This window comes from Capricornis sumatraensis, chromosome 20 (genome assembly GCF_032405125.1).
Source record: "Capricornis sumatraensis isolate serow.1 chromosome 20, serow.2, whole genome shotgun sequence".
NCBI classification, from domain to species: domain Eukaryota; kingdom Metazoa; phylum Chordata; class Mammalia; order Artiodactyla; family Bovidae; genus Capricornis; species Capricornis sumatraensis.
The window spans coordinates 68,795,773-68,822,364 of record NC_091088.1 but is presented as its reverse complement, the minus strand read 5'-3'; the positions used below and the strand labels follow the sequence as shown (position 1 = coordinate 68,822,364).

General features: G+C 49.3%; 1 protein-coding gene across 1 annotated transcript; it reads right to left on the bottom strand.

Moving 5' to 3' along the window:
• Nucleotides 1–2,678: 2,678 nt before the first annotated feature.
• Nucleotides 2,679–20,787, bottom strand: EDDM13 (epididymal protein 13). Its single transcript, XM_068993194.1, has 12 exons — nucleotides 20,779–20,787; nucleotides 20,289–20,379; nucleotides 18,564–18,581; nucleotides 17,398–17,403; nucleotides 17,195–17,291; nucleotides 14,944–14,970; nucleotides 8,441–8,580; nucleotides 6,839–6,865; nucleotides 6,018–6,044; nucleotides 4,068–4,192; nucleotides 3,279–3,316; nucleotides 2,679–2,682 (listed from the first exon to the last, which is right to left on the bottom strand). The coding sequence occupies exons 1-12, from the start codon at nucleotides 20,785–20,787 to the stop codon at nucleotides 2,679–2,681; spliced, it is 609 nt and encodes a 202-aa protein (XP_068849295.1).
• Nucleotides 20,788–26,592: the final 5,805 nt, after the last annotated feature.

Below are 26,592 nucleotides of genomic sequence, written 5' to 3'. Positions count from 1 at the left end.
GCAGATGGTGACTGCAGCCATGAAATTAAAAGACGCTTACTCTTTGGAAGGAAAGTTATAACCTGGACAGCATATTAAAAAGCAGAGACGTTCCTTTACCAACAAAGGTCCGACTAGTCAAGGCTATGGTTTTTCCAGTAGTCACGTGACAGTTGGACTACAAAGAAAGCTGAGCACTGAAGAACTGATGCTTTTGAACTGTGTTGTTGGAGAAGACTCTCGAGGGTCCCTTGGACTGCAAGGGGATCCAGCCGCTTAAATGCCCATTGTTAAGTGTCCTTTGCCATGGAGACAGCAGGGATTGAACAGGGGGGATGGATGTTTTGAGTGAGGGGTCTTGGAAAGTGGACCCGTGTTCCTCGGCCTAAACATCATCAGCATTTGTGTCTGGAGGCCGTCCTGTACACTGTAGAGCATCTTCCTGGCCTCCACCTGCCTCAGATTGCTGTATAAGAGTGTTTGCTCCCCATTTAAGGAACAGACTGGAAAATATAGGTCCTTAGACCCAAACTAAAGAAAAAAAAGTGTTAGTTGCTCAGTCGAGTCTGACTCTTGGCGACCCCATGGACTGTAGCCCACCAGGCTCCTCTGTCCATGGGATTCTCCAGGCCAGAATACTGGAGTGTGTAGCCATTCCCTTCTCCATAGGCTCAAACTAAAAACAAAACAAAACCGCTGGTGCTATAGGGCAACGTTGGCAAATGTGTGTACAATGACAGGTTTTAAAGCATTTTTTAACTGCCCCTTCTATTTTTTTAAATAAATGTTTTCTGGTTGCGCTGGGTCTTCTTTGCTTCACGAGGGCTTTCTCTAGTCGTGATACGCAGGGGCTCCTCTCCTTGTGGCCCACTGGCTTCTCACTGCGATGGCTTTCTTGTTCCCAAGCACAGGTTCAGGGCGAGCGGGCCTTAGTCGTTGCAGGACCCTGGCTCTGGAGCTTGGGCTCAGGCGTTGTGGCGCGCCAGCTTAGTTACCCCACAGCGCGTGGAATTTCCCCGGACCAGGGATGGAACCCGTGTCCCTAGCATTGGCAGGCAGATTCTCACCCACTGCGCACCAGGGAAGCCCTTCCTTGCCCGTTTTAACCAACTTCTTGGTGAACGAAACAACTGGTCCTCATCCAGGTGGTTAGACAACTTATGAACTATTAATGTCCCAATTGTATAGAGAGTAAAAGGCGGCAGTGAAAACCAATCACCTCCGCAGGGCTGCGGTCCAGTAAAGGGCGGAGCTGGGATGTGGAAAGGAGCCGACTTCTGTATTCTCCACTTAAAAAGCAGGCAGCGCGGTAGCACCTTCTTCAAGGGTTGCCGCTCGAATTACGTGATAGATCGGGTTCTTAGCTTCCCTCGTGGCTCAGATGGTAAAGAATCGGCCTGCGATGCAGAAACTGGGTTCGATCCCTGGGTCAGGAAGATCTCCTGGAGAAAGGAAATGGCAATCCACTCCAGCATCCTTGCCTGGAAATCCCATGGACAAAGGAGCCTGGGGGGCTACAATCCATGGGGTCACAAAGAGTCGGACACGACTGAGCGACTTCCGCTGCCACCCCACACAGCTAGGTCTCGATGGAAGAAGCAGGCATTCAGTCATCTAGCACATGCACCTTTTATTACAGAAACACTGGGGAAGGGTTGAAAAAGGCTAAAGAGGCGCTGCGGAGGAAACCGCTGCAGGCGTTCACTCAGCTTCTCCCAGGGCTTCTGCTCGCAGAGGCCTGCTGGCCACGCCTCTGGGCAGACAGGTGCTGTCCCTCCAAGGACTCGACTCACTACCCTCCGAATCGGCAGTCTAGAACACGGAGGTTTCCCCAGAGGCCAGGCCGACCAGCTGGGAGACGGAGGACTCGAGAGGGTGGAGCTGAGATGGCGAAGGGTGGTTAGAGGGCACAGCAGGGGTTGTTCCTAAGCAAGGGAAGAAAGGAGAGGGAAATGTATGTGAGCATCAGCTTACATCCTGAGCGGCTCTCTGCTCTGTGGACCCCGCTCACCTTGCCCCTCCAGCCCACCGGCCACGCTTCCCTAAGCCTCAGCCGGCTGCTCCTTGCCATCTCACCATGCGAATATCTTCTCTTCAGAGAGAGGTTCTTCTGAACACTCAGTGGAAGAAGCGACCCCCTCCAGCTCCTGTCTGTCACAGCACCTTCGAGGAAGCTCAGGTGATTTATTCCCTGCCCTCCCACTAGCGGGCGTGCCTCACGAGCACAAGGACTTCCCCTGCCTGGCACACTGGGGTCACCTAGGGTTGCTGCAGGGGGTGAATATATGAGGCTTGCTCTGGGCTTTGGGGGATAGGTCGAGCATCTCATTGCTCCCAAAGGGGCTCACATCCTGCTGCAGAGGGTCTGAAAACTACAGCCCCAGGGGGTGACTCCAGCTCCCACCTGTTTTTACTTATAATGGTTTTTAAAAATCGAGGTAAAATTCACATGACGTAAAATTCACCATTTAACCGTTTTTTAGCGAATCCAGAATTCATCATAGTGCAGTTACTTGATGAAAAGGTACTGACTGCATCTCTCAATAAGTTAATCCTAGAATTATCACACGACCCAGACTTTCTACACCTAGGTGTGTACCCCCGAGGAACTGGAAACAGGTGTTCAAGGAAAGCTTGTGTGTGTCAGTGTTCTCAGCATCATACCAATAGCCAAAAGGTGGAGACAGCTCAAATGCCGTTCACCTGAAGAGTGAGTAAACAGGCAAAGGGATACTATTCGGTCATGAAAAATAATGAAGTCCTGATACGTGCCCTAGCCTGGGTGGCCTTGAGAGCGTTATGCTAGGTGAGTGGAGCCAGACACAAAAAGCCACAGAGCATACGAGTCCATGTGCACGAAGCGTGCAGAGCAGGCAAGCCCAGAGGTGGGGAGAGAGATGATCAGTGGCTGCCAGGGGCTGGAGGAGACACTGCTCACGGTTGCAGAGGCTCCTTTAGGGATGATGAAAAGCTTTTGGAGCTAAATCGCCACGAGGGTTGCGCAACACTGTGAGTGTCCGAAACGTTACTCACAGTAAATTTTATATTATGCGTATTCCGCCACAACTTAAAAAAAAAAAATCCCACATAACCTTTGAGGGAATTCATGAATGAATTCTTTCTGCTCTCCATGTCCTTATCATTGGTAAGCTGTGGCTTGCGATTAGGGAGATAAACTTGAAACTGTCCATTCAACTCTGTGATTCTACAGTCGGCATCTCCAAACCCTCCTGGAGAATTCGGACCAAGCCCCCACCCCCACCCAGCAGTGGACAAACCCTCTTCCCCTTGGGACATACCTGTTGTCCGCGTCCGGGTTACAGTAATGGCAGTAACACTTGGGAGGTTGAAGAAAGGGGGGGAACCAGAAGCAGAAAGAAACGGTTTTGGTGAGACAATTCTGCCACTCTCCCGCCATCCCTCCCCACGCTTCCTTTCTTCTTTCCTGCCTGCCTCCCTTTCCCCCCCTCCCCGGGGGAGGGAGTGACATCCTTGATCTGGTTGGCCTATTCAGCCTCCCCTCCTACTGCCCCATCGTCCAGCCAGTTCACTCCATCCCAGTAAATGACACGAGGCTCTGACCTGGGGGTTTCTCAGCCTCAGCACCCCTGGCACTTTGACCCAGGTCAGCCTTAGTCGTGGGCGCCATCCTACAGAAGCCGCGCACCTCGCCTCTACCCACCAGATGCCAGTGGCACCTCCTCCCCCAGACGTGCCTGGAGAGGCGCTGCTGAGTGTCCCCTGGGCGGCAAAGTCACCCCCATCAAAGAACCAGTCATCTAAGCAAGGGCGCGAGGCTGGGGCTCGTCTCCTCGCCCCTCGCGTATTCCTCGTCTCTCACCCCAAACCCCTAGCGCTGCCCCTTCTACGAGTGCGGCGAGGCGCGCCCCATCTTCACTGCTCCCCGACATCCTGCCCACGCCTTGGGGACCCGGCTCCTCCTCCCCTTCCTCTGCGCTCCCCCCACCCCCTCCTCCCTCCATCTGTTCACCCCCTCCTCCCCCACGAGGTACCCAGCTCCTCCCTCCCTTCCTCCGTGCTCCCGCTCTCTCCTCCCTCTCCACCTTTAGGAACCCGGCTCTTCCTACCCAGTCTCCTTTATTGTAGGACACGAACAAGAAGGTGACCATCATGTAGGCGCATCTCAGCCCATTCCACGCCGTTTTCTTCTTCAGCGGCTTCTTGGGGGTGGTGGCCGTTGGGAGGAACTTCACTGGGGAGATCCGAGTGGACACGGCCAGCGTGAAGACCTGCCGCCCCCCGTGTGGACATCCTGTCTTTCCCACAACCCTGTCCACACAGATCTCCCTCTGAACCCCACACCCTCAATCCACCTGCTTCTGGGATTGAAATGCGGTCCATTGCTACCGGGTGCCCCCATCTCCCCTCTCCACCTGCAAGGCACCAGTCTCACATCTCCTTCTGATTGCCATTGCACCAGCCTTCTACTCCACACTCCTCTCTCCCAGACCAGCTCCCACTGGAGCTCACAGGGATCTAACACCAGATCTGACCCTGTGACCTCCTCACTCCAGACCCCATCTGGGGCACAAGCCCAGTTTCACTTGCTCAATATTCTTTCCCTCTTCTTTTCACATTTTAAATTTTAAAGAAAGGGTTACATTACATTTTAATATTGCATACAAAAAAAAAAAAACCCTAATACTAATAAGATTTTTTTAAAAAAGGAGATGGCACTTGAAAATTCCCAGAGTGGAGGAACACACGTGAGTCATGAATGTTAAATTAAGCCTAGCTTCTTTCAGGAACATAAGCAAAATTGAAGTCATTTCTTTTAAATGTCTCTGCTAATCATGAGAAGAACTTAAGTCATCTTCCCCTGAATGGTTGAAGATAGTCCCCTTTTAACCAACCATTGTGCCCTCAGGAAACCCCATTGTAATAACCATCATTTAAAAATATAAACAATTTCCTCAATTTCACGTTATAAGCCACCCTGTGAGGAACACCCTGCCCCTGCATCTCATATCAGTTTTGAATTTGAAAGCTCCCAGTTTAAGAATTATTCTTCCTTGCACAATAAACTCTCCCTTAGTACTATCTTACTGATCTTGCGGTTTTAGCTTTGCTATTTCTCCATTTTTGACATGTATAACTCACCTCACGGAACAGGCCCTCCAGTCAAAAACCAGAACATTACAAGTGTAAAGGGAAAAAAAAAAAAAAAGCTCCTTAATTGAAATTTCAGGAGGGCACACCTCCTGCCCTTTTCTTAGAGAATTTACTCTGTAGCTGTAATTCCTTTCTCTTTCCCTTCATTGTTGTTGTTCAGTTACTAAGTTGTGTCCGACTCTTTGTGACCCCATGGGCTGCGGCACGCCAGGCTTCCTTGTCCTTCACTGTCTCCAAGAGTTTGCTCAAACTCTTGTCCATTGAGTCAGTGATGCCATCCAACCATCTCATCCTCTGCCACCCCCTTCTCCTGCCCTCAATCTTTCCCAGCATCAAGGTCTTTTCCAATGAGTCTTCACATCAGGTGGCCAAAGTACTGGAGCTTCAGCTACAGCATCAGTCCTTCCGATGAATATTCAGGACGGATTTCCTTTAGGATTTACTAACTTGATCTCCCTGCTGTCCAAGGGACTCTCAAGAATCTTCTCCAGCACGATTTGAAAGCATCAATTATTCAGCATCTTTAGCTGTCCCTTTGAAATGTATGCAAATCTTTTTTTAAAAATTTACTTATTTATTTGGCAGTGCTGGGATCAATTTCAACGTCCTTCTTCACCTCTAGGAACCGATTTAGACCTCAGCGATCAACAGAAGAAGCGACTGAGAAAAATCAAGACGTTTCTCAGTCACACCTCAGTGTGCTTGGTGTCCTTGGCACCAGGGGGCAGTACAAGGGGGTAGGGGTGGTCTGAAGGCTTTGGCTGCCCCTCAGAAAGACATCCTCTCAGGTTCTGAAACCCGGACCTTGGCCACCTGAAATTGTGTCTCCTTAAGGCTTTGTCTTAACACAGACCGAGGGAACTCGCAGGCGTGTCGATGGAAAAGGCATGATGCTGTGCACTTACCTTCTTCCTTGCAGCCGCTTGATTCTTCTGAAAAGAGGAAGAGAAAGAGGAAAAGACGGAAGGGAAGGAAGGAAGAGGAGGGAGGGGAAGGAAGGAAGAGGAGGGAGGGAAAGGAAGAAAAGAAATCATCAACAAATTCTGAAATGAACGGAGACCAAACCGTAAAGAGCGCTTCTGGGCGCCCCAGGTAAGGAGAGCCGAGAACGAGCCCAGCCCCCCCGCAGCCCCTGGTCTCAGGCACTGCGTGGCCTCGTGGCCTGTCCACCTGCTGTTCTCTCTGCCAGCAACACGCTTCACCCACATGTGCTCGGGACTGCCTCCCTCACCTCCTCCAAGTCTTTGCTCAAAGTCACTTTCCCTGATCACCTTTTAAAAACGTATCCCTCTGCCCTGCCCTGCCTTCCCGTCTCCCTTCCTCTGCGATCTTCACAGGGCTTAGCAACCATCAGACTTCTAACCCACTATTTCTCTATTTATTCGTGTTCTCTTCTCATCAGTTCTATCTGGACACAGATTTCTGACCTGTTCCTTACTGTATCTCTAACATCTAGAACAGGACTGAACACAGAGAGGCTAATATTAATTAGCACTTGTTGTTGGATAAATGAAAAAAAAAAAGACACTTTTCATGTTCAGATGATGATAAAGAGTGTAAGATTTCAATTAAAAATTGAAAAAGAAATTAAAAAACACCAAGAGTGTAAGGTTTGATGCTATTTAAAGACTCTTCCTACATTAAAAAAGCAAAGCTGAGAAGTCTACGTTTTTGTGTCCAGGAGGAAAAACAAATGGTGGGGCCAATTAGCATAGTCACTACTTACCATTCAGCACCTGGAGGCTCAGCAAACCTGCAGAGACAGTGTGGACATGGCATTGCCAAAGGCAGCGTGCTAAGTGCCCTTAGACCGACAAGGCGCAGCTAACTCACCCCAGCTGCCTCTCGCACCTTCTCATCGGCTCCCCCTGAGGACGCTCATACTGCCCTAAAGCTATCTGTCTGTCCCCGCATCAGTCTGTGTGGGGTTTCTCTAGAGGTACAAGCACGTGAGGCTCGTCTCTGGCTTTCCACCGCCCTGCGTGGTCCTATCCCACATGGAGAGTTAAAAAGAATATCCTTCCCGGGCTTCCTTCCTTGGTGGCTCAGTGGTAAAGCATCCGCCTGCCAGCGCGGGAGAGACACAGGCTTGATCCCCGGTCCAGGAAGATCCCACGTGCCTCGGAGCCACTGAGCGCCACCGCTGCTGAGCCTGTGTTCTGGAGGCCAGGAACCACAGCTACTGAGCCACACCCTGGAGTTGCTGCTCCACAACACGAGAAGACCACCGCAAGGAGAAGCCCGAGACCGCCTCTAGAGAGTAGCCTGCACTCCCCTCAACTAGAGAAAGCCACACACAGCCACGAAGACCCAGCACAGCTGAAAATAAATCTTTTTAAAGGAACGACTTTTCTTTTCCCAAACAAACATCCCATGCCAAAATCTCGGGGCATGCATGAGTGAGATGATTCACCTAGGATCTCTGACGTCATCCATCCAGAAGGAAATGTGGTCCGGGAGGCAGGGCGGTGTTCAAGGGTGCAGACAAAGTCCAGAGTGTTGAGTCCAAGGGGCCGCGAGAGATGAGACCATAGAAGGAAAAAAAAAGTCATAAGATCAGAAGGTGGGGAGACCGGCAGCGAACGAGAATGGAGCCCAGGCAGGCGGTGCTGAGCCGTGAAGGGGAGAGGGCTGGAAGCCCCGCGTGTGGGTTAGAGCGGAAATCTAGTGGCTAGAGGGGCTCCCCTGGGGGCTCAGACGTAAGCAGTCCGCCTGCCAATGCAGGAGACGCGGGTTCTGTCCCTGGGTCAGGGAGATCCCCTGGGGAAGGGAATGGCAACCCACTCCAGTGTTCTTGCCTGGAGGATCCCATGGACAGAGGGGCCTGGCGGGCTGCAGTCCATGGGGTCACAAAGAGTCGGACACGCCTGAGCAACTGAACAACAGCAGCTAGTGGCTTGAAGAACCGGCGCTGGGTCAGAGGCAGGCTGGGAAGGCAGCCACCACGCCTGCTCCGCATATTTGCCATCACCATGCTGTGCCCCCTGACACCCTTCAGGTGAATACTGCCTGCCTGGTGGGGAGATGCAACAGAATATATTAAGCGTGCCCAGCGCCCAGGAAACCCTGAACGAATTTTCCTTTCTGTCCTCACCGTCGTCATAAGAACGTTGCCCCTGTCCCTGATTTGACCAGGGGCTTGGTTCTCATAAGACACCCTGCCTTTGAGAAAGTGAAACTCATACAGTCATTTTTCCCAGTCCCCGGATTAGTCAAAATACAGAAAGATTCTCTGATCAGGGAGGCCGTGGTTGGGAAGGGGACCCCATCGCAGAGATAAGAAGGGGAACAAGACAGACGTGGGGACAATGTGGGAAAGGATACTCACGTTTCAGGACCGTCGAGGCGCGGGCGATGGGGAGAAATTCCAGGGGGAGCCGTTGGGCGTCAGCAGAAAGGGGAGAGGATGAGAAGGTGTGACTGGCTTCTTCCCGGCTCATCCCACCCTGCTGGTCCTCCGGAGAGACCCTCCCGTCACGGTGCGATGAGGGTGCCCCCAGATCTCATGGGGTGGCCAGGGGCCAGGCTGGGGACTCTGCCTGCTTCCGCTGCACTCGCCTCCTTTGGAGCCCTGATTGTCCAGATGGACAGACTCCCCAGACACCTGTTTTCCTTGAGCGTTGTTCCCCCAGAGACGAGGAAGGTCCTCAGAAGATCCCCCAACCCACCTTTATCTCCTTTCTCTCCTGAGAGGTCAGGAGGGAGGAAGCCTGACCAAAGAGGAAGCCGTGGCTTTGAGCTCCTCCTCATTCAACCGTCCTCTCCGCAAAGACACACAGCTCAGTACGTTCTTGCGTCCCGGGGCTGTGGCCCTTGGCTTCTGCTAAAATCTGGAGGCCTTGATGGCCATGCACTCACACACCCAGTCACATATACAGCCTCAGACCCACCCCTGCCTCCCACAAATTCTGGGGATTATCCGTACGGTCTCAGGCGGGCCTGTGGACCCTGGCAGGTCAGTCTGAGCCCCCTTCAGAGTCATGAGTGATAGATGGAGACCCTGTTAGCAGAGGGTCTCTCTCAACCCGGGTCCCCAGGTGAGAACAATCCAAAGATTCCTTTCTCATTTCCTTTTTTGTCTCAGCGGCTGAAAACACCCGAATTACCACAGAAAAGGAAGAATGACTCACTTTTTACTGGAAGGTGCAGCAGAACCAGAAATCAGGGGGTCAGCATGGAAAAAAGGGAGCAAGAGAGCAGAATCAAACACCCCCCCCAGCACATTCCTTTAATCACTCACTGAACACTCTTCAAGTTATTTGTAAGCTTTTATTGTGCGCTAATTATAGACTTGCAAAAACACTGCAAAAATAGTACCAGAGGGGGTTGCCCTTTCCTCCTCCAGGGGATCTTCCCAGCCCGGGGACTGAACCTGCGGCTTCTGCCTTGGCAGGCAGGTTCTTTACCACTGAGCCACCAGGAAGCCCCAGTCTGGGGAGCCATGCCTTAAAACTCGGGTTCCGTGTGGCGCAGAGTGCCATGGTGAGGACTCCAATGCTGGTTCTCCTCCAGCCCTCCCCATTAGCAAAAATTACATCCATCAGCCATAGAAGGGACCTCTCTGTTGCTTCAGGAAGAGTAGTAGAGCCCGTGTGTGTTAGACATGCTTCTAGGTTATGCGTGTGAGCGGTGGACAAGACTCTGCCCTGGAGATGCAAAAGAGATGGGAGAGAGAGGTGCTTCGCCAGCTCACCTGACCTGGGGGGCATACGTCTGTCTTCCTTAGGATGCATCCCCTGCTCTCTAATGAGCATGGCTCCCTTTCTCTCCCCAGAACCACCAAACTTTTCCTTCTGGAAGGTAGGCCCTTTTTCATGGGAGCAATTTACACACCAAAGGAGAGCCACAGCGCTGAGACTGGGGCTATGCTGGAGCTGGCTTGCAAGAGATGGTTGTTAAATTTGCAAAACTTTCGCAAGCTACTGCCAAGCCTAATTAGCGGCTTCAGATCAGCCCAGAGCTAAAGCATTTACCCCACAGAAATTGGCAGTGGCTTGCAAACCCCGGCTCCCCTCCCCACCCTCTCCCCACAGAAATGGTTGTTAAATGTTACAAGCACAGCCTGACTGCAGCCCATTTGTAACAGTTTTGCTTTTGACCTCAAGACAATATCTAAATGCCAGGGCCCACACCAACACTTCCCTCCACTGTTTTTTTTTCCACTGCAGCTTGTTTTATTTTTGGCTGCATTGTGGGACATGCAGGATCTCAGTTCCCCAAGCAAGCCTGAAACCCAATAGACTCCTAACCCCTGGACCACCAGGGAATTCCCCTCCCTCGAATTTTTAATGATGAAATCCCACAGACAGAGGAGCCTGGTGGGCTGCAGTCCACAAGGGGTCACAGAAGAGTCAGATAACCACTGAGCAACTGAACAACAAGGTGTAATCCCAGAGAGGGTTACGGGAATGTCATCTCAAGGACACAGACTCGGGATTGAAAAAGCACTTACTTTCTTCCTCTGTCCTGTCTGGAGGCGAGGGTGCAGGTGGCCAGGTTCCAACAGAGGTGCAGAGGGAAGACAGGGATCAGCGTTAAGACACTGTGAAACAAGGACACCGCAAAACGAGACTCCCTGACCGGTCAGAGGATTCAGAGGCAGAAGCGGACACGAGGCGGGTGGGGGCTCGGTCGTTGCCTCTCTCTCTCTAACAAGTACCAGTGGAGCCTCTAGTGTGTGCAAGGTGTGAGGGCTACACTGAAAGTGAGAGGACAAGGGTCTTACTCTTGGGGAGCATGAGCAAGTGGAGGCCCGAGAGGCGGCCTCGAGAGTCAGAAACCCATCTGGGGGAGGGCTAGGGTTTCTGGGTGTGGCCGGAACCTGCTAAAGAGTGGCATTTGCTGACCTTGTTGGGGTGCCAGGGAAGGCGTCTTGGAGGAACTGTCACTGAGTCTGACACCTGAAAGATGAGGAGGGGTTAGCCAGGTGAAGACCTTTGGAGGGGAGAGACAGAGAGGCATTCCTGGAGGCGGGACAGTCCTGGGTGGGAAGGAGTCTGGAGCTTCGGAAGGATGGAGAGAGACCTGCTGAGGGGACACGGCATGCGAAGATGACCAGCGGACAAGAACGCCCAGAGTTAGATGATGCCCGGCCCCGTGGGTCATTTTAAAGACCTCGGGCTTCATCCTAAGAATGATGGGCGATCGGGGAAAGACTTGGACCCAGCACTTGGGCAACTTACCCCATCTCTCTAGGGCTTGGTTTTCTCATAAAAGTACAATTATTGTCCTGCTTGGCCCAGGACTTGGAAGGGGTCCACTGGGTGAGAGAGTTTTAATGCTGAAACCAGGCATGTCGTGGGCGCACACAGTCACTCTGGATTGTAATGGGATCCACCCGTCTCACAGGGGTGAGGAGGCTTAAGAGAAATGATCCAAGCAGAGCCCTGAAACATACTGGCTTTTCCAAGATGCTCCGTGAAAGTTTTTTAAAGAATTTTGTTTTGCTGTGGATCATTTTTTAAATCTATGGGATTTTTTACAATATTGTTTTGTGTTTTGGCTTTTGGGCCTCGAGGCATTTGAGACCTTAGGTCCCTGACCGGGGATGGAACCTGTTAGGGACCAAACGACGGGCTCTAGTACCTGAGTCATGTTTACCAGAAAGAGACAGGACATGCGCTCATCCTGCCTGGCCAATCATGTAACGCCAGCTACTCCTGTAACTGAGACAAAGAACTGCCTGTATATAAGCCGCCATACTCCTTTGTTCGGGGCTCTTGTCGGATTCTGCTGAGCCGGATGAGACTTGGGCCCTAGCGCGCTAGAAATAAAACTCCCTTCTTGCCTTTGCATTACCGTGGTGGACTTGCTCTCTCTCTCGGTCGGTTCGGAGATACGGGCTCAGAGCATAACAGAACCCACGCCCCTGGCATTGGAAGGCCAAGTCTTGCTAACCGCTGGACCACCAGGGAACTCCCGCATGACGTTTTTGTTAGTTACCACTCTGCCTCTGAAGCTCTGCGTCTTTCTGGCTGTCGGTTTTCATGTCTCTACAGATGGTTTCCGGTCTGTGAGCCATGACTCTGGCCTCTGTAGTTGCGATTTAGTTGCTCAGTCGTGTCTGACTCTTTGCAACCCCATGGACTGCGGCCCGCCAGGCTCCTCTGTCCGTGGGATTCTCCAGGCAAGAGTACTGGAGCGGGTTGCCGTGCCCTCCAGGGGATCTTCCCGACCCAGGGATTGAAGCCGGGTTCCCCGCATTGGCAGACGGATTCTTTACCACTGAGCCGCTAGGGAAGCCCTGACTATATGGCTTTATCCACACTCAGCTCCGGATCTGAGGTTATTTTGCCTAATAATCTCTATGTGACGTTGGTCTTTGCCTTATAGCCAGGTCGCATGTTGGCTAAGAAGCGCATTTCACTATTTATGAAGTCTGGCTGTTTTCCAAGGAGGGAGGTCTTGGCCCATAAAGCTCTGCTATTTCTGGATGGATTCTTCGAGGGTAGGAGTTAGGGAGTCCTGTGTTATTCAGCTTGTGAGAAGGAGAAGGTCTTGGAACTCCACAGGCAGTGTGAGGAGAAGGAAAACGGGAGATGAGAAGAGAGAGAGTGAGCAGAGATGGGAGAAGGCCGTCCATCTGCTCAGGGCTCTGGCTGTTCTGCACGCTCTCGTTTCATCGAGACTCATTACTCGTAGGTCTCAGCCGATTTCTCATCAGAACCAGTGAAGGAGGGTTCTGCTTCCAGGTTGATGCGAACACAGGGAAAGCACAGAGCTCTTCAGCAACCCAAGGGGAGAGAAGTGAGAAACTGGTATCTTTGAAAGAGCAGAAGCCATGAGGAGGGCTATGGACTCCAGAACCCCTGGACAGACTGGACGCAGGGAGCTGAACCCACTTCAACCAGCTTCCTAGTACCTGAGTTTTTCGTAGATTTAATTATAATGTCATATATTTTTTATAACATATAAAATGTTATAGTTTATTATAACATTAAGAAGCACTCCTTATAGCGTGGATTACTAGCCCTACTCTATGGGAGAAGAGAAGAGCCTTGCCCCAGGGTCCCATATGCTGGTAAAGAACAGAGCTGGCTTGAAATGCCAGGCATATGTACCCCTGGAAGTCCAGTTCCCGTCTCCATCTCCCTGGAGCTCCAGATCCAGGCGTGCCCTGTGCACTGGGACGGGAACCCTTGGGGATGGCTGGAAAGGTCTCAGGTGGACACAGATGTTACTCCTTTGGAGTCACATGGTGGGAATATGTAATCTAATATGGAATTCACTTTACACTCTTTCTTCTCAACAGTCTCAAAATGATGCTAACTTGTCCAGAACCTCTCTCTAATGCACTCTGGTCTTCCTTTCCAGTGAAGAGAGAACCATCTTCAGACTAAGACCCTCAGCAGTCATCAGTATCGTTATAATTAATACTTTATTTCCATTGTTTCATTATGTCTATTTTTGCAGTTATCTTCTTAGAAAATTCTTTGGCATTGCCCATATTTGGAATTGGAATGAAAACTGACCTTTTCCTTATGGCCCCTGCTGAATTTTTCAAATTTTCTGGCACATTGAGTGCAACACTTTAACAGCATCATCTTTTATTATTTTAAACAGCTCAGCTGGAGTTCCAGCACCTCCACTAGCTTTTTTCATAGCAATGCTTCCTAAGGCCCACTTGACTTCACAATCCAGGATGTCTGGCTCTAGGTGAGTGACCACTCCATCGTCGTTATCCAGGTCATTGAGACTTTTTTTGTATGGTTCTGTGTATTCTTGCCACGTCTTCTTAATCTCATCTGCTTCCGTTAGGGCCTTGACACTTCTGTCCTTTCTTGTGCCCATCCTTGCATGAAATGTTCCCTTGGTATCTTCAATTTTCTCGAAGAGATCTCTGTGGCTTAGCTGCTAAGTCGTGTCCGACTCTTGCGACTCCATGGACCGTAGCCCACCAGCTTCCTCTGTCCCTGGAATTTTCTAGGCAAGAAGACTGGAGTGGGCTGCCATTTCCTTCTCCTCTAGTCTCTCCCATTCTGTTGTTTCCCTCTATTTCCTTGCATTGCATATACTTTTAAAACAAATGAAACTGGATTTTCACCGACTAAAGGAATGTGAAACTTCCTTTGCAAGTTTATCTATTGAAGCTTTTCAATACAGGAAGTCCTTTCAAAGTGCAGTCCTTTACTGGAAAACATAAATGATAGCACAGGACTGGATAGTAGTAGAGATAGCGGGAACTTCTGCTGGGGTTCAGCCTCTCTGCCCGTGCACATGGGGACCAGTGTTTTCAGCCATCCCGTTTTGAAAACTCAGAATGCTAGATGCTGCCCCATGTTGCTGAAGGTGTGGGGAAGTTAGCATTCTTGTAGGTGGTTTATGGAACTGTACGTTTGTCGAACCTCTGTCCAGATTTAAAAGACCTCTGCTCTTTGACCCAGTCATTTGAGTCATGACCTCAGAAAGTTGAAGATACAGGTACCTAAGCGCATTTCTTGTAAGAATGCGCAGGAGACCAGGAGTGGTGGCTGTTTCAAGACAGGAGAACTGCGGATAGGACAGAGAGGAAGATTTTTGACACTCAGTTTATGTTCCTACAACTTTTCTCATGAGCATAAATCTTTTATAGCTTAAAACAATCTACCACGTGATATCTCTCACGCAAAATTCTAGCGCTCTCATTCTACACGAATAAAAACTTCCATTACCTTAAAACTCTAAGAGACAAAACGTGATCAGATACAGTCTGAATCGTTCTTCCGAAATAAATAAAGAAAACGTAAATAAAACACGGAATTTAAATAAATAACTAAAAACACAAAAGACTCCATAAATCTGCATTACCTTATAGAGAAGAGAAACGCCCGAGAAGACAGAAGTCTCACTTACCATCCGCTGACAGCCTGCTCATCATACCTGGGGAAGAAGACGTAAGGAAAGACGTTCAAATGCAGCAGAAGGAAATATACCAAATTCGTGGATTTCCCCGGTTCAACGGATTTAAGCCGCTCTCTTCTTTGGAAAGTATGGCTACGAGAGCTCGCGCATGACTTAGGGCTTCCTCATTATTCCCATCATCCCTCTGTTCAGCCCCATCACCACCAGCGGACATCAGTGTCTCTACTCTAATTTCTGGGTTGTGTGTGTCTTTTCCATCAGTCTCTGAGTTCCTAAAGAGTGAGCATATATGATCCATCTTTGGGTTTCCATCACCCAACATGGCTCCAGACATACGTCAAATGCCCAGAAAATCTCGCTCAGAGTTTCCCCCCAGAGTTCACAGTCCGAGGGCATCTTGAACGTGGTGAGGTGTTTACCTACGATTCCTGAGGGCAGTCGATCCAGAGTCGGCATGGTGGTGGAGGATACAGACGTGGTGCAGAACGGTGGGACCAGGGGCTGCGGAGAGGAAGCCATGAGTAGAAACCAAAAGTAAGGTCAGATGCCGGGAAAGGGAGGCCGCCGTGGGCGCGGGGAGCGGCTAGGTGGGGTTATCGAGAGCGGCTTTGTGCTTGATTTCGGGGAGGTTTACGTGAGCGGGGGCGGGGGTGGCGGACACAGCCGTGGGCCATTCTTCGGCCAGATAGGAAAGAGAGAAAGGAGCTATTCTTCACGGACTCTAGAAAAATGCCCAACTCTTTCCTTACACTGATTTCACACCAACCCTCCCAGGTTAGCGAATTGTCTTCATGTTGTCAGTGAGAATAGCTGAAGCTCTGAGATATTGTATTAATTTTTGAAGCCCCACACAGTGGATGAGTGAGAGCACAAAAATTCAAACGTAGATCTCTCCAACTTCCTCTGTAAAGTTCTATTTCCTCACCCACAAGGTGAGTATATAATGTCCATTGCTGGGTTGGGGTTAAGTGGTCTATATACTGATAAGAATAATAACAATAACAAGCTTACATAGAGATGATTGCGTGTATGTCCATGGTGAGGGGCTTGGAGGCAGAAGAAGGAAGAATTATGTGTGCTAAATCACTTCAGTCGTGCCCAACTCTTTGTGACCCCATGGACTGTAGCCCACCAGGCTCCTCTGTCCATGGGATTCTCCAGGCAAGAATTCTGTAGTGGGTTGCCATTTCCTCCTCCACAGATCTCAGATAGACCTGAATTTAGCTCTACAACCAAATGGCTTTCCTTTAGTCACAGGTGGACCACAGAAATGTGCTCAATTTCTGATCAACTAGTTTTTACAGGGGAAGGAGAGAGGCATGCAGTATTTTCTTTTCATCAAGATATCCAGTCTCGACTTTTTATGTCTCTAGATCAGAAGCTGGGCTGTGGACAGTCACAAGAAGAAAGATCCTTGAAAGGCAGGCAAAAATTACCCTGTCAGCCAAGGGCAATCAGAACCCCAAGGGAGAGAGAGTGAACAAAAGGTCACCTTTCAGCACTGTTGACTCGGCGCACACAGCAGGAAGGAGAGGTTCAGAGGTGGCTGGCAGGGATCAGAGAGAAGGCGAAATGCGTTACTTCATCCTTTTTACCCCATGGCATCCCCCAGGTCCCGGGACAGCATGGGGACCCAGAATGAGAAGCTGTGTCCTGTTCCAAGAGCCATAGACCTCTTTGTGCGTCGTGCTCAGGCACTCAGTCGTGTCTGCGACCCCATGGACTCTGCGACCCCATGGACGGTAGCCCCAGGCCCCTCTATCCATGAGAGTCCCCAGGCAAGAAGGCTGGAGTGGGTTGCCATTTCCTTCTCCAGGGGATCTTCCCAGCCCAAGGATCGAACCAGTCTTTCTTTACCCCTGAGCCCTCAGGGAAGCCCATAGGCCTCTTTAGAGACACGTTTATCCCAGAGGTCAAGACACCCTGAGATACCATGGTCTGGGCATCCAATCACCCACCCCCCTTACACCTGAGTCTCCGGAGGGTGGCAGACAAGGGTCTCCATAACAACCAATAGTCAGAGGCCAGGATGGTTAATACTTGGCGAGGAGCGAGCCTTGGCCAGTCTGCACCCTGTTTCTCTCATCTACAACCCACCAGTGAAGCCACACAATGCAGTCCAGTCTGGTTGTACATGTTAGAGCACAAAGTCCTGCTGAAAATCCGACTGAAGCTATGAAGTCCATATTCCCAGAAAACCTCCGAGACTCTGTCCCTCACACCCCGTTTTGCACAAGATTACGGAGGCTGGTTGGCCTCCCCGAAGTCCATCGGGTTGGCCCCAGGGATCCGCAGGCTCTGGGTTTGGAGCCGCGCTGAGACTGAGAGCATCCTGTGAGCTGCCCAGGTTGAAAATGAGAGACAGCCATCCCCCTGTCCCCTGTCCCCCTTCCTCCTCCGGTTGAAGGCTCCCCAGTTACATTGGGAGAAGGAGATAAGACTTACATTTGACTGGAAAAGGACAACAGGACCAGGAGTCAGGGGGTCCACATGGAAGAAAAAAGCAAGAGAGAAGTTTGAGTTAACAGTCATTTATCCACCTCAGATGATTTCTGCATGCACGCCTTTCTCCCTTCATCTGAAACTGAAACTCAGTCGCGTCCAACTCTTTGCAACCCCATGGACTATACAGTTCATGGGATTTTCCAGGCCAGAATACTGGAGTAGGTAGCCTTTCCCTTCTCCAAGGGATCTTGCCAACTCAGGGATCGAACCCGGGTCTCCGCCTTGCAGGCGGATTCTTTACCAGCTGAGCCCCCAGGGAGGCCCAAGATAGGATGGGGCCCCAGAATGAGAAGCTATGTCTTGTTCTAAGAGCCTCTCTGTGTGTGCACGCTCAGTCTTCCTTCATTTAGCCTAGCCTATTCTTACGAGGGAGGGATTTCATGAGAGACTGATTTTTTGTAGTTTGTCATGTACAGTTAGACAAAGATCAAACAGCTCGGTTACACTGTTGGCAAGGATGTTGAGAACTCTACTTCTTTTTTAAAAACTTTTAGTCTTATATTGGGGTATAGCCAATTCACAATGTTGTGATAGTTTCAGGTAAACAGCGAAGGGACTCAGGCATACATATACATGTGTCCATTCTCCCCCAAACCCCGCTCCCGTCAGGCTGCCACGTGACACTGAGCAGAATTCTCTGTGCTGTAAAGTAGGTCCTTGTTGGTTCTCCATTTTAAATACATCAGTGTGTCCATGTCCATCCAAACTCCCTAACTATCCGTTCCCCTCATTTTCTTCTGGCAACCGTAAATTCGGAGAACACTTCTTTAGCTTTACAGTTTTATAAATGAATCCTACAGATCGATTTTATGTATATATGTGTGTGTGTGTCAGAATATAACTCTAGTAAAAATATTCCAACTATTCTTTCTTTCTGATAAGAGCTCTCCATTCACCCACTGAGCCTGTCTTCCCCAGACCAAAGGATGAACGAACAGCCCTTTGGATAGCAGGCATCACTAGAAGACAGAGATGTCAATGGCTTGCTTTGGCTCCCAAGACGAAGCCCACTTTTCCCCAGAATCCGCAAAGTGGTTCTAAAATCTACATGAATCTGAGAGGAACTGGCTATGGGAATACAGACTTGGGATGTTCACAGTTCTTACTTTTTTCTTCAGTTGCAACTGGAGGCGAAAGTGTTAGGCCATCCGGATCCCAGCAGGAACAGGAAGAAGGGAGCAGGGAGAGAATTCAGCATTAGACTCAGATCACTGCAGTGCCCAAGGAGCCCAAAGCTGAAAGTTTCACTGGAGATGCACTAACCCATCCAGTCTATCGGGAAAGCTGCTTGAGTCCACGCATCCCTCTCGCCACCCATTATCCCTCTATCCACCCATTTACTTCTTCACCGTCCACTGATTTATCCATCTCACCATCATCCATTCATCATCTGTCCATCCTGCCATTCATCCACCATCGAGCCAACCTTCCATCCACCCATCCACCACCCATCCATCCTTCCTTCCGCCCATTCACCACCCATCCATCCTTTATCCAACCATTCACCATCCATCCATCCTTCCATTTACCCATTCACCATCCATCCATCCTTCCATCCACCCATTCACCACCCATCCATCCTTTATCCACCCACCCATCCACCACCCATCGATTTATCCATCGAGCCATCATCCACCCGTCATCCATCCATTATCCTGCATCATCCATCTGCCCAACATTCACTAGCCACATATACTGGCCACTGGTCTGTGCTCGATGGTGGGGGTGCAGGTGAATTAGACTCAATTCCTGCTCTGTAGGCATTTGTAACATTGCTGGGGAGAGAGATGCTGGTACAGGAGAAAATTAGACATCAGAAACCCTGCCCTCATGGAACCTGTGACCCATGGAGGTCTTGCACATCTTACAGGCTCGTCACCCTTAGCATGTCCAAAAGAGAGCTTGTGGCCATCACCCTTCCACCCATCAAAAGATAAGCTGTTACTTTTTGTTGATGAAATAAATATCCGTGCATTCATACTGATATAATTACTTGAATAAATAAATAGAGCAGAAGCACTGAGTCGTCTTACAGAAGCATTCCAACGGGTACATGTAGCAGAAATAAGAGAAACAGAAAATCACCATCGTGCAAATACTACAGCAATCATTTTGGCAGACAAGATCCACAGATGGATGCTGCAGTTCGTGGGGGGAAGTCTGAGGAGCAATAGAATATCCGCGAAGTTCCCAGTGATCTCAGCCAGGTTATCCACCAATTTTAAAGGCGAAAATAGTAGCTGGTTGGTGATCAAACTTAACATCACGGGTACTAAGACACCTCGCCAACACGTCATCTCTGATAAAGCATGTCGAGGACAAGTTAACGCGACTTCTGCGGGGCAATCACTCCCACCCCTGGTGTCACAGATTGTTGTGATCACTCGGTTATGTCCCACTCGTTGCGACCCCATGGACTGTAGCCCGCCAGGCTCTTCTGTCCACGTGATTTCCCAGGCAAGAATACTGGAGTGGGTTGCCATTTCCTCCTCCAGAGGAGTCTCCTCGACCCAGGGTTTGAATCCGAGTTTCTGGCGTCTCCAGCCTTGGCAGATGGATTTTTTTTTACTACCGCGCCACCTAAGAAGTCAGTGATTTAACCAGGGTTCAGACACAAGTCTGTGTGTCTCCAAGGGCAGGAGCCGTGATACCCAGGACTTGGCCACCCCTCCATGTCCACCAAGGGAAAGGGGAAGTGAGAATTTCTAAACAGGGAGCAGGAAGGAGCCTGGACGTGGACCCAAGGAGGCTCTCTGAGGCCAGCCACCAGGCCCCCGCCCGTGGTAACAAGAAACAGAGGACGGGGAGACGGCAGGAGGAGCTGGGCTTACCTTCCTGCGGGATGCAGGCGTCTGCCAGTCCTAGGAAAAGCAGAATCAGCAAGAACATCTTCAGAGAGGGCCCTGACTTGTGGACAGTGGGCTTGAGGGTTGGGGTGGATGAGCTCCTTCCAGGACCAACGGGGCTCTGGTCACTCGCTGTTCTCCCAGATTCCAAGGGCGAAGCTAACTGGCCACACACACCCTCCAGCCGCCTGGAGGCTGACAGGTGTCTGCTCTGTGCCCACGACACCAGGGGCTGACACACAGACTGCTTCTTCCCATTGGTGTCTGCTTATTTATCTTTTTTTTTTTTTTAGGTGCCTGGGTAAGAGTTAAGTGCATCGGATACTTTTCAAAAATTTTCGTTTATTTATTTAGCAAGCTCCGGGAGTTGGTGATGGACAGGGAAGCCTGGCATGCTGCAGTCCATGGGGGTCGCAAAGAGTCAGACTCGACCAAGTGACTGAACGGAACGGATTTAGCTGTCCGGGGACCTTACTTGTGCCATGTGGGATCTAGTTCCGCAAGCAAGGATCGACTTGAGTCCCTGACATTGGGAGCTCAGAGTCTTAGCCACTGGACCACCAGCGAAGTCCTTGCTTATTTATCCTGGAACATTTTCAAATAATTTTGTGCTGAGCCTGATCTTTCCCTTCCTACGACTCCCATCTCCTGTTTGTGTAGGACCCGTGACCTATAAGTGGGTTTTTAAAATATCCTGAGGGCTTCCCTAGTGGCTCAGTGGTGAAGAATGCCTGCCAATGCAGGAGACGCAGGTTCGATCCCTGGGTCAGGAAGATCCCCTGGAGAAGGAAATGGCAACCCCCTTCAGTATTCTTGCCTGGAGAATCCCATGGACAGGGAAGCCTGGCGGGCTACAGTCCATGGAGACTCAAAAAGTCAGATACAACTTAGCATCTAAAGAGCAACAGCAACAAATGATATGTTGCCCATACATCTCTTAAGAAGGGATTTGGGGGAATTCCCTGGCGGTCCAGTGGTTAGGACTCGACACTTTCACTGCCAGGACCAGGGGTTGGATCCCTGGTCAGGAACTAAGATCTCACAGGCCACACGGCAGGAAAAAAAAAAAGTCAAAAAAAGAAAAAAAGATTATTTCATGCATGAAGTATTCAAAGTCCTTTACTTTCATGCACAGTATACTGATCATTTCTCCAAGCCTTCAACTATTTAACAACCACTGCTTTGTAAGCATAAGTATTTTAAAAATTGTGTTTTGGCCACAGGGCTTTCAGGATGGAGCTGGAGATTATCATTCTGAGTGAAGTAATTCAGACAGAGAAAGACGAATACCATACAATATCACTTACATATGGAATCTAAAAAAAAAATGATACAAATGAATTTACCTACAAAATAGAACTGGAATCACAGTTGTTAAAAAACAAACTTATGGTCACCAGACAGTAAGGGAAGAAGAATCAACTCAGAGATTGGGGCTGACATATACACACTAAAGTGTCAGTCACTAAGTCGTGTCCGGCTCTGCGACCCCGTGGGCTGTAGCCCACCAGGCTCCTCTGTCCATGGGATTCTCCAGGCAGGAATACTGGAGTGGGTTACCTTGCCCTTCTCCAGGGGATCTTCCCAACCCAGGGATCGAACCTACATCTCTTGCATTGGCAGGCATATTCTTTACCACGGAGCCACCAGGGAAACCCTGTTTTCTGCATTGCAGGCAGATTCTTTACCATCTGCACCACCAGGGAAGACCCACGATTCCTCATGAAAGTGAAAGTTGCTCAGTTGTGTCCAGCTCTTTTCAACCCCATGGACTGTAGCCCGCCAAGCTCCTGTGTCCATAGGATTCTCCAGGCAAGAATACTGGGGTGGGTAGCCGCTCCTTTCTCCAGGGGGTCTTCCCAACCCAGGTCTCCCACATTGCAGGCGAATTCTTTACCCTCTGAGCCACCAGGGAAGAGTCCTCATAGTATTTCTTATTTCTGCAAAACCACAAATCAAGTACAAAAAAACTAGGAAACGGTATTCTGAACATTTATTTTTGTTTACTTATAGTTGCTTACTTAACTTCTAGTAGAAATGACTTTTAATACAAAAGGAGGGGTCGACTGCCCCAAACTACACCCCCATGACTCCCTAAGGGTGGCAGAGTTCTCCAAACGTGCCAGAGGCTCGCGGAGTTCCCCACACTTAGGAACATGTGGCCATGGTGGGCGGGAGGATTCAGGGTGGACGATGGCCAGGTCTCCAGGCGTCTGAGGCCAGTGGGCGTCTGGTTTCTGCACATCTTTGATCAGGAGGCACTGGAGGGCCGCTGAAGCTCACGTCCCAGGAGCAAGTGTTCCGTAACCTCCCCATAAATTCTCTTGAGGACGTGGGGGTCGGCCCTGGGGGGCATTCCCAGCTGGCCCGCTGGCTCCGATGAGTCACCGCTTGCTGGAAGTCTACCAGCTCACTGCCCCTGAGTGCCTCCGTTGCTTCCCCCTTCCTTCCCCCCTGTCCTGATTGCCGTGGCCTCTGACAGTGTCCTGGGTCCCCTCCCCTGCTTAGTCCCGCCTGTGGACCTCACTCAGATACGGGGCTCCCTCCCCACCTCCCCTCTCCACTACCTGGGGCTCGTGAACCCCCTGCACACAGTGGTCAAGCCCAGTCTACTCCAGACCCCAACACCAAGCTACCCATGGGCTCTACTGGGTGTCTCCCTAGACGTCTGTCCCACCGACCTGCTCACTGACCACTGAAAATGGGCAGTCTTTGCTTTTCTTTTTTCAATTATGAAAATAATATAACATGTTTACAGGAGAATTGGGAAATACAAAACAAAGTCACATATCACCCCATTATATCATTTTTTTGCTTTTTGTCTTTATTTTTTCTTTTTAAAATTATGAAAATATGATAATACATTTACACAAGATTTGGAAAATGCAGAACAAAATTACATATAGTTCCACTATTTGTTGCCATTGTTTAAGTAGATAAATTAAGTTTTTTTTAAGTCAGAGTTTCAATATCAAACTCTCAGAAATTAATAGAATGGATTTACAGAGAGGTAGACTAGAGTAGACCTGAAAGGCATTGTGAACCAATTCAACATATTTAAGATTTATACAATTTTCACATGGCAGGAGGATAGAAATCCTATTCCGGTTCTCATAGACTGTGAACTAGGAAACACTGGTCACACCCAGGGACATAAGGGCAGGTGCAGAAATTTCATGGTCGAAAGATATTGCAGTCACACATGGCGTTTTCTCTTATTACTGTGGAATTATGTTAGAAATCAATGTAAGATGTTTGGAAAACCCCACTTATTTTGAGCAGATTGTGACATTTACCAAGAGAGACCTCTGACTTCTCCATTAAAAGCCTCAGTAAAGTTCAGAGACTGGAAAACCACAGAGGGCAACTGCAGAGGAGAAGGCATTGAAATGAGAAATTAATATCAAAATGAGACGTTAATATCAAAGACACTTTAAAACCCGCATGTATTTGGAAATTAAATGCCTGCCTCTAAATGAGGGGTATGTCTAAGAAGCCGTTAACAAGGAAAACTAGAAAATACTGGTAATAGAATAAAAATCGAAAGAGAATAAAAATGGGCACTTATGTTCCTCCTTCGGACCTGCCCTTCAACTCCAGTTTGCCTTCAGGAGGAGCCCCTTGGGCCCCTGGCTTGCTTTTCCTTTTTTTATTATTATTTTTCTTTTCTAGACCTGCTTTTCTTTGTCGCCATCTGCAGCAGGGGCCCTCGAGACACCTTTTTGAATGCTGTGCAGACTTTTGTCTTCACCCCTGCCTAACTCAGGGCATGCTCGTCACAGGGAGAGACAGCCTGGGCCTTGGCAGTGGGCTCCGCACGGCTCCAGGCCTCCAGGGCCAGCTGGCCCCGGAAACCGCGATGTGGATTTTTTAAAGGAAGTCATGATCATGTCATTCTTGTGTTTCAGTCTCTTTGCTGCTCCTCCTAATTGTTTTGCACTTAAAAAACACATGTGTGTAATGTGTGTATCTGTGTATATAAGTATTTGCGTAGATATATATATAATGTATATATTATATATATAAGCATGTTTATGTTATGTATATATGTATACATAGGAAACACAAAGACGCACTAAGTATTAAGACTGCTTGTCTCAATGAATGGATAAAGAAGATGTGAGATACACACACACACACACACACACACACACACAGTGGAATACTACTCAGCCATGCAAAGGACAAAACAATGCCATCTGCAGCAACGTGGATGGACCCAGAGGTGATCACTCGAAGTGAAGTAAGCCAGACCAAGAAAGGCAAATACCGTACGATATCACTCAGTGTATGGAACCTAAAATATGACACAGTGTTGTTGTTGTTCAGGGACTAAGTTGTGTCTGACTCTTGGACTTGGACTCTCATGCGACCCCGTGGACCGCAGCATGTCAGGCTCCTCGGTCCTCCACTGTGTCCTGGAGTTTGCTCAAACTCAAGTCCATTGAGTCAGTGTTGCTCACCCTCTGTCGTCCCCTTCTCCTGTCGTTTTCAACCTTTCCCAGCACCAGGGTCTTTTCCAATGAGTCGGTTCTTCCAATCAGGTGGCCAAAGTACTGGAGCTTCAGCATCAGTCCTTCCAATGAATACTCAGGGTTGATTTACTTTAGGATTGATGCTTCAAGATCAGAAACAGGCAATGACTGTAGTTTTTTTCTTTTTTTTATAAGCATTGAACCAAGCAGCCCAGCCTGGCAGCTCACAGTTGGCAAGTCATGTTTTCCACATCTTCAGAGTGAACTTTTTGATGCCAGTTCAGCATCTCAACAGGCAGAAGTTGAGCATCACGCTCAGGGACTCATTAAAATTGCCTTAACAACCCTCGGAGGGACCCTGGAAGTAGGTGAGGCTGTTTTCTTCGTCTTTCCTGCCAGGCAGCATAATTATGATCAATTTTTCAACCCGTCTCCAGGAGGGTCAAGAAAAACAGCTTCATTTCTGAGGCCGCGGGGACAGAGAGAACACCGAAGGGAAAAAGAAACTTTACCCTCCAAGCAAGAGAGGGAGGGGAACAAACAAATTTGAACGCATTAGAGGGAATTAAAACTTTGCAGTTGCGAGAGGAGAGTGGCTTCTGGGCTGTAATTAGGCAGCACCCGCCTGTGAGCGCTGACGCTGTTTCTTTCTGTTCTTTTCTGTTTTGGTTAACACTCATTTGCTTTGCACTGGGAGTTCCTGGTTGAATGACTTACTCTCTGCGGGCAGAACTTTCCTCGGGCTCTCCAGTTACCCATTCCTCTTCCCTGCTCGCCACCCCAGGTCCTCAGCTGGCGTCTGACCCCACTTAGGCTCAAGTTTGACACTCTTGGGATCACAGGTTCGATACGACTCTGTGCAGTGGTTTTCACTACTAAATAGTCAACAAAAGCTTTTTAACCTAAAGTGAAGCGTCTTTACTGCTGCTAACAATAGCAGCTTGAACAATGCAGAGAAATGCGCACTTCATTTCTTTATTCTTTTTGTGGTAACCCTATGTAGTGTGGCGTGGGTCTCACACGCATGCCCAGGTGCGCACACCTGCACGCACACACCTGCCTGCACCTGTACCAAATACGCAAACAGAACCCCATCCTGCCTACGGCTAGGTAACCTGCTTTTTCTTCCAGCTATGTTTGTCGCAGACATTTTGCCAGCGCAGCAGATAAAGCTCCAGCTACAGCACGCTCTTTTATCCTGTGGATGCACCATATCTTTTTACATCCACTCTTTCAGTGAATACTTATGGGGCTTCTGACACGGGCTGGGTACCGGGCTGACGATGTGGCTGTAAATAAAAAGTAAATAAAAGCAAAGGAAACTAGGCAAACCAAAAAAAAACATGTGCCAATGGGATTTTTAAAAAATGGAATTTACTAAGTAGGTTCTGAAGTTCACACTGAAAGAGAAAGTGCACATACTCACAAGAAACTAGAACAGGGGCTTCCTTGGCCCAGCGGTTAAGACTTTGCCTTCCAGCGCAAGGGGTGCAGGTTCAATCCCTGGTCAGGGAGTGAAGATCCCACACGCTTCGTGGGGTGGCCAAAAAAAAAAAAATGATTGTCACTATAGTAATCAGAATTTTACCTCTACATAATACTTTGGGGTTAATAATGATTTATGTAATAATAAAATATTTCATGATAAAATTCAAATATAGCATTCTAGGAAAAGGAAAGAAGGGCAGATCGTGTGCAATATTGTATGAAGGATCGAATTCCTTCCTGCACTAACAGCAGAAAGATTTATTCATTTTAAACAGACACTCATTCCTTGGGGCATCAGTTAGCAAAACGTTTCCCCATTTGAAGCA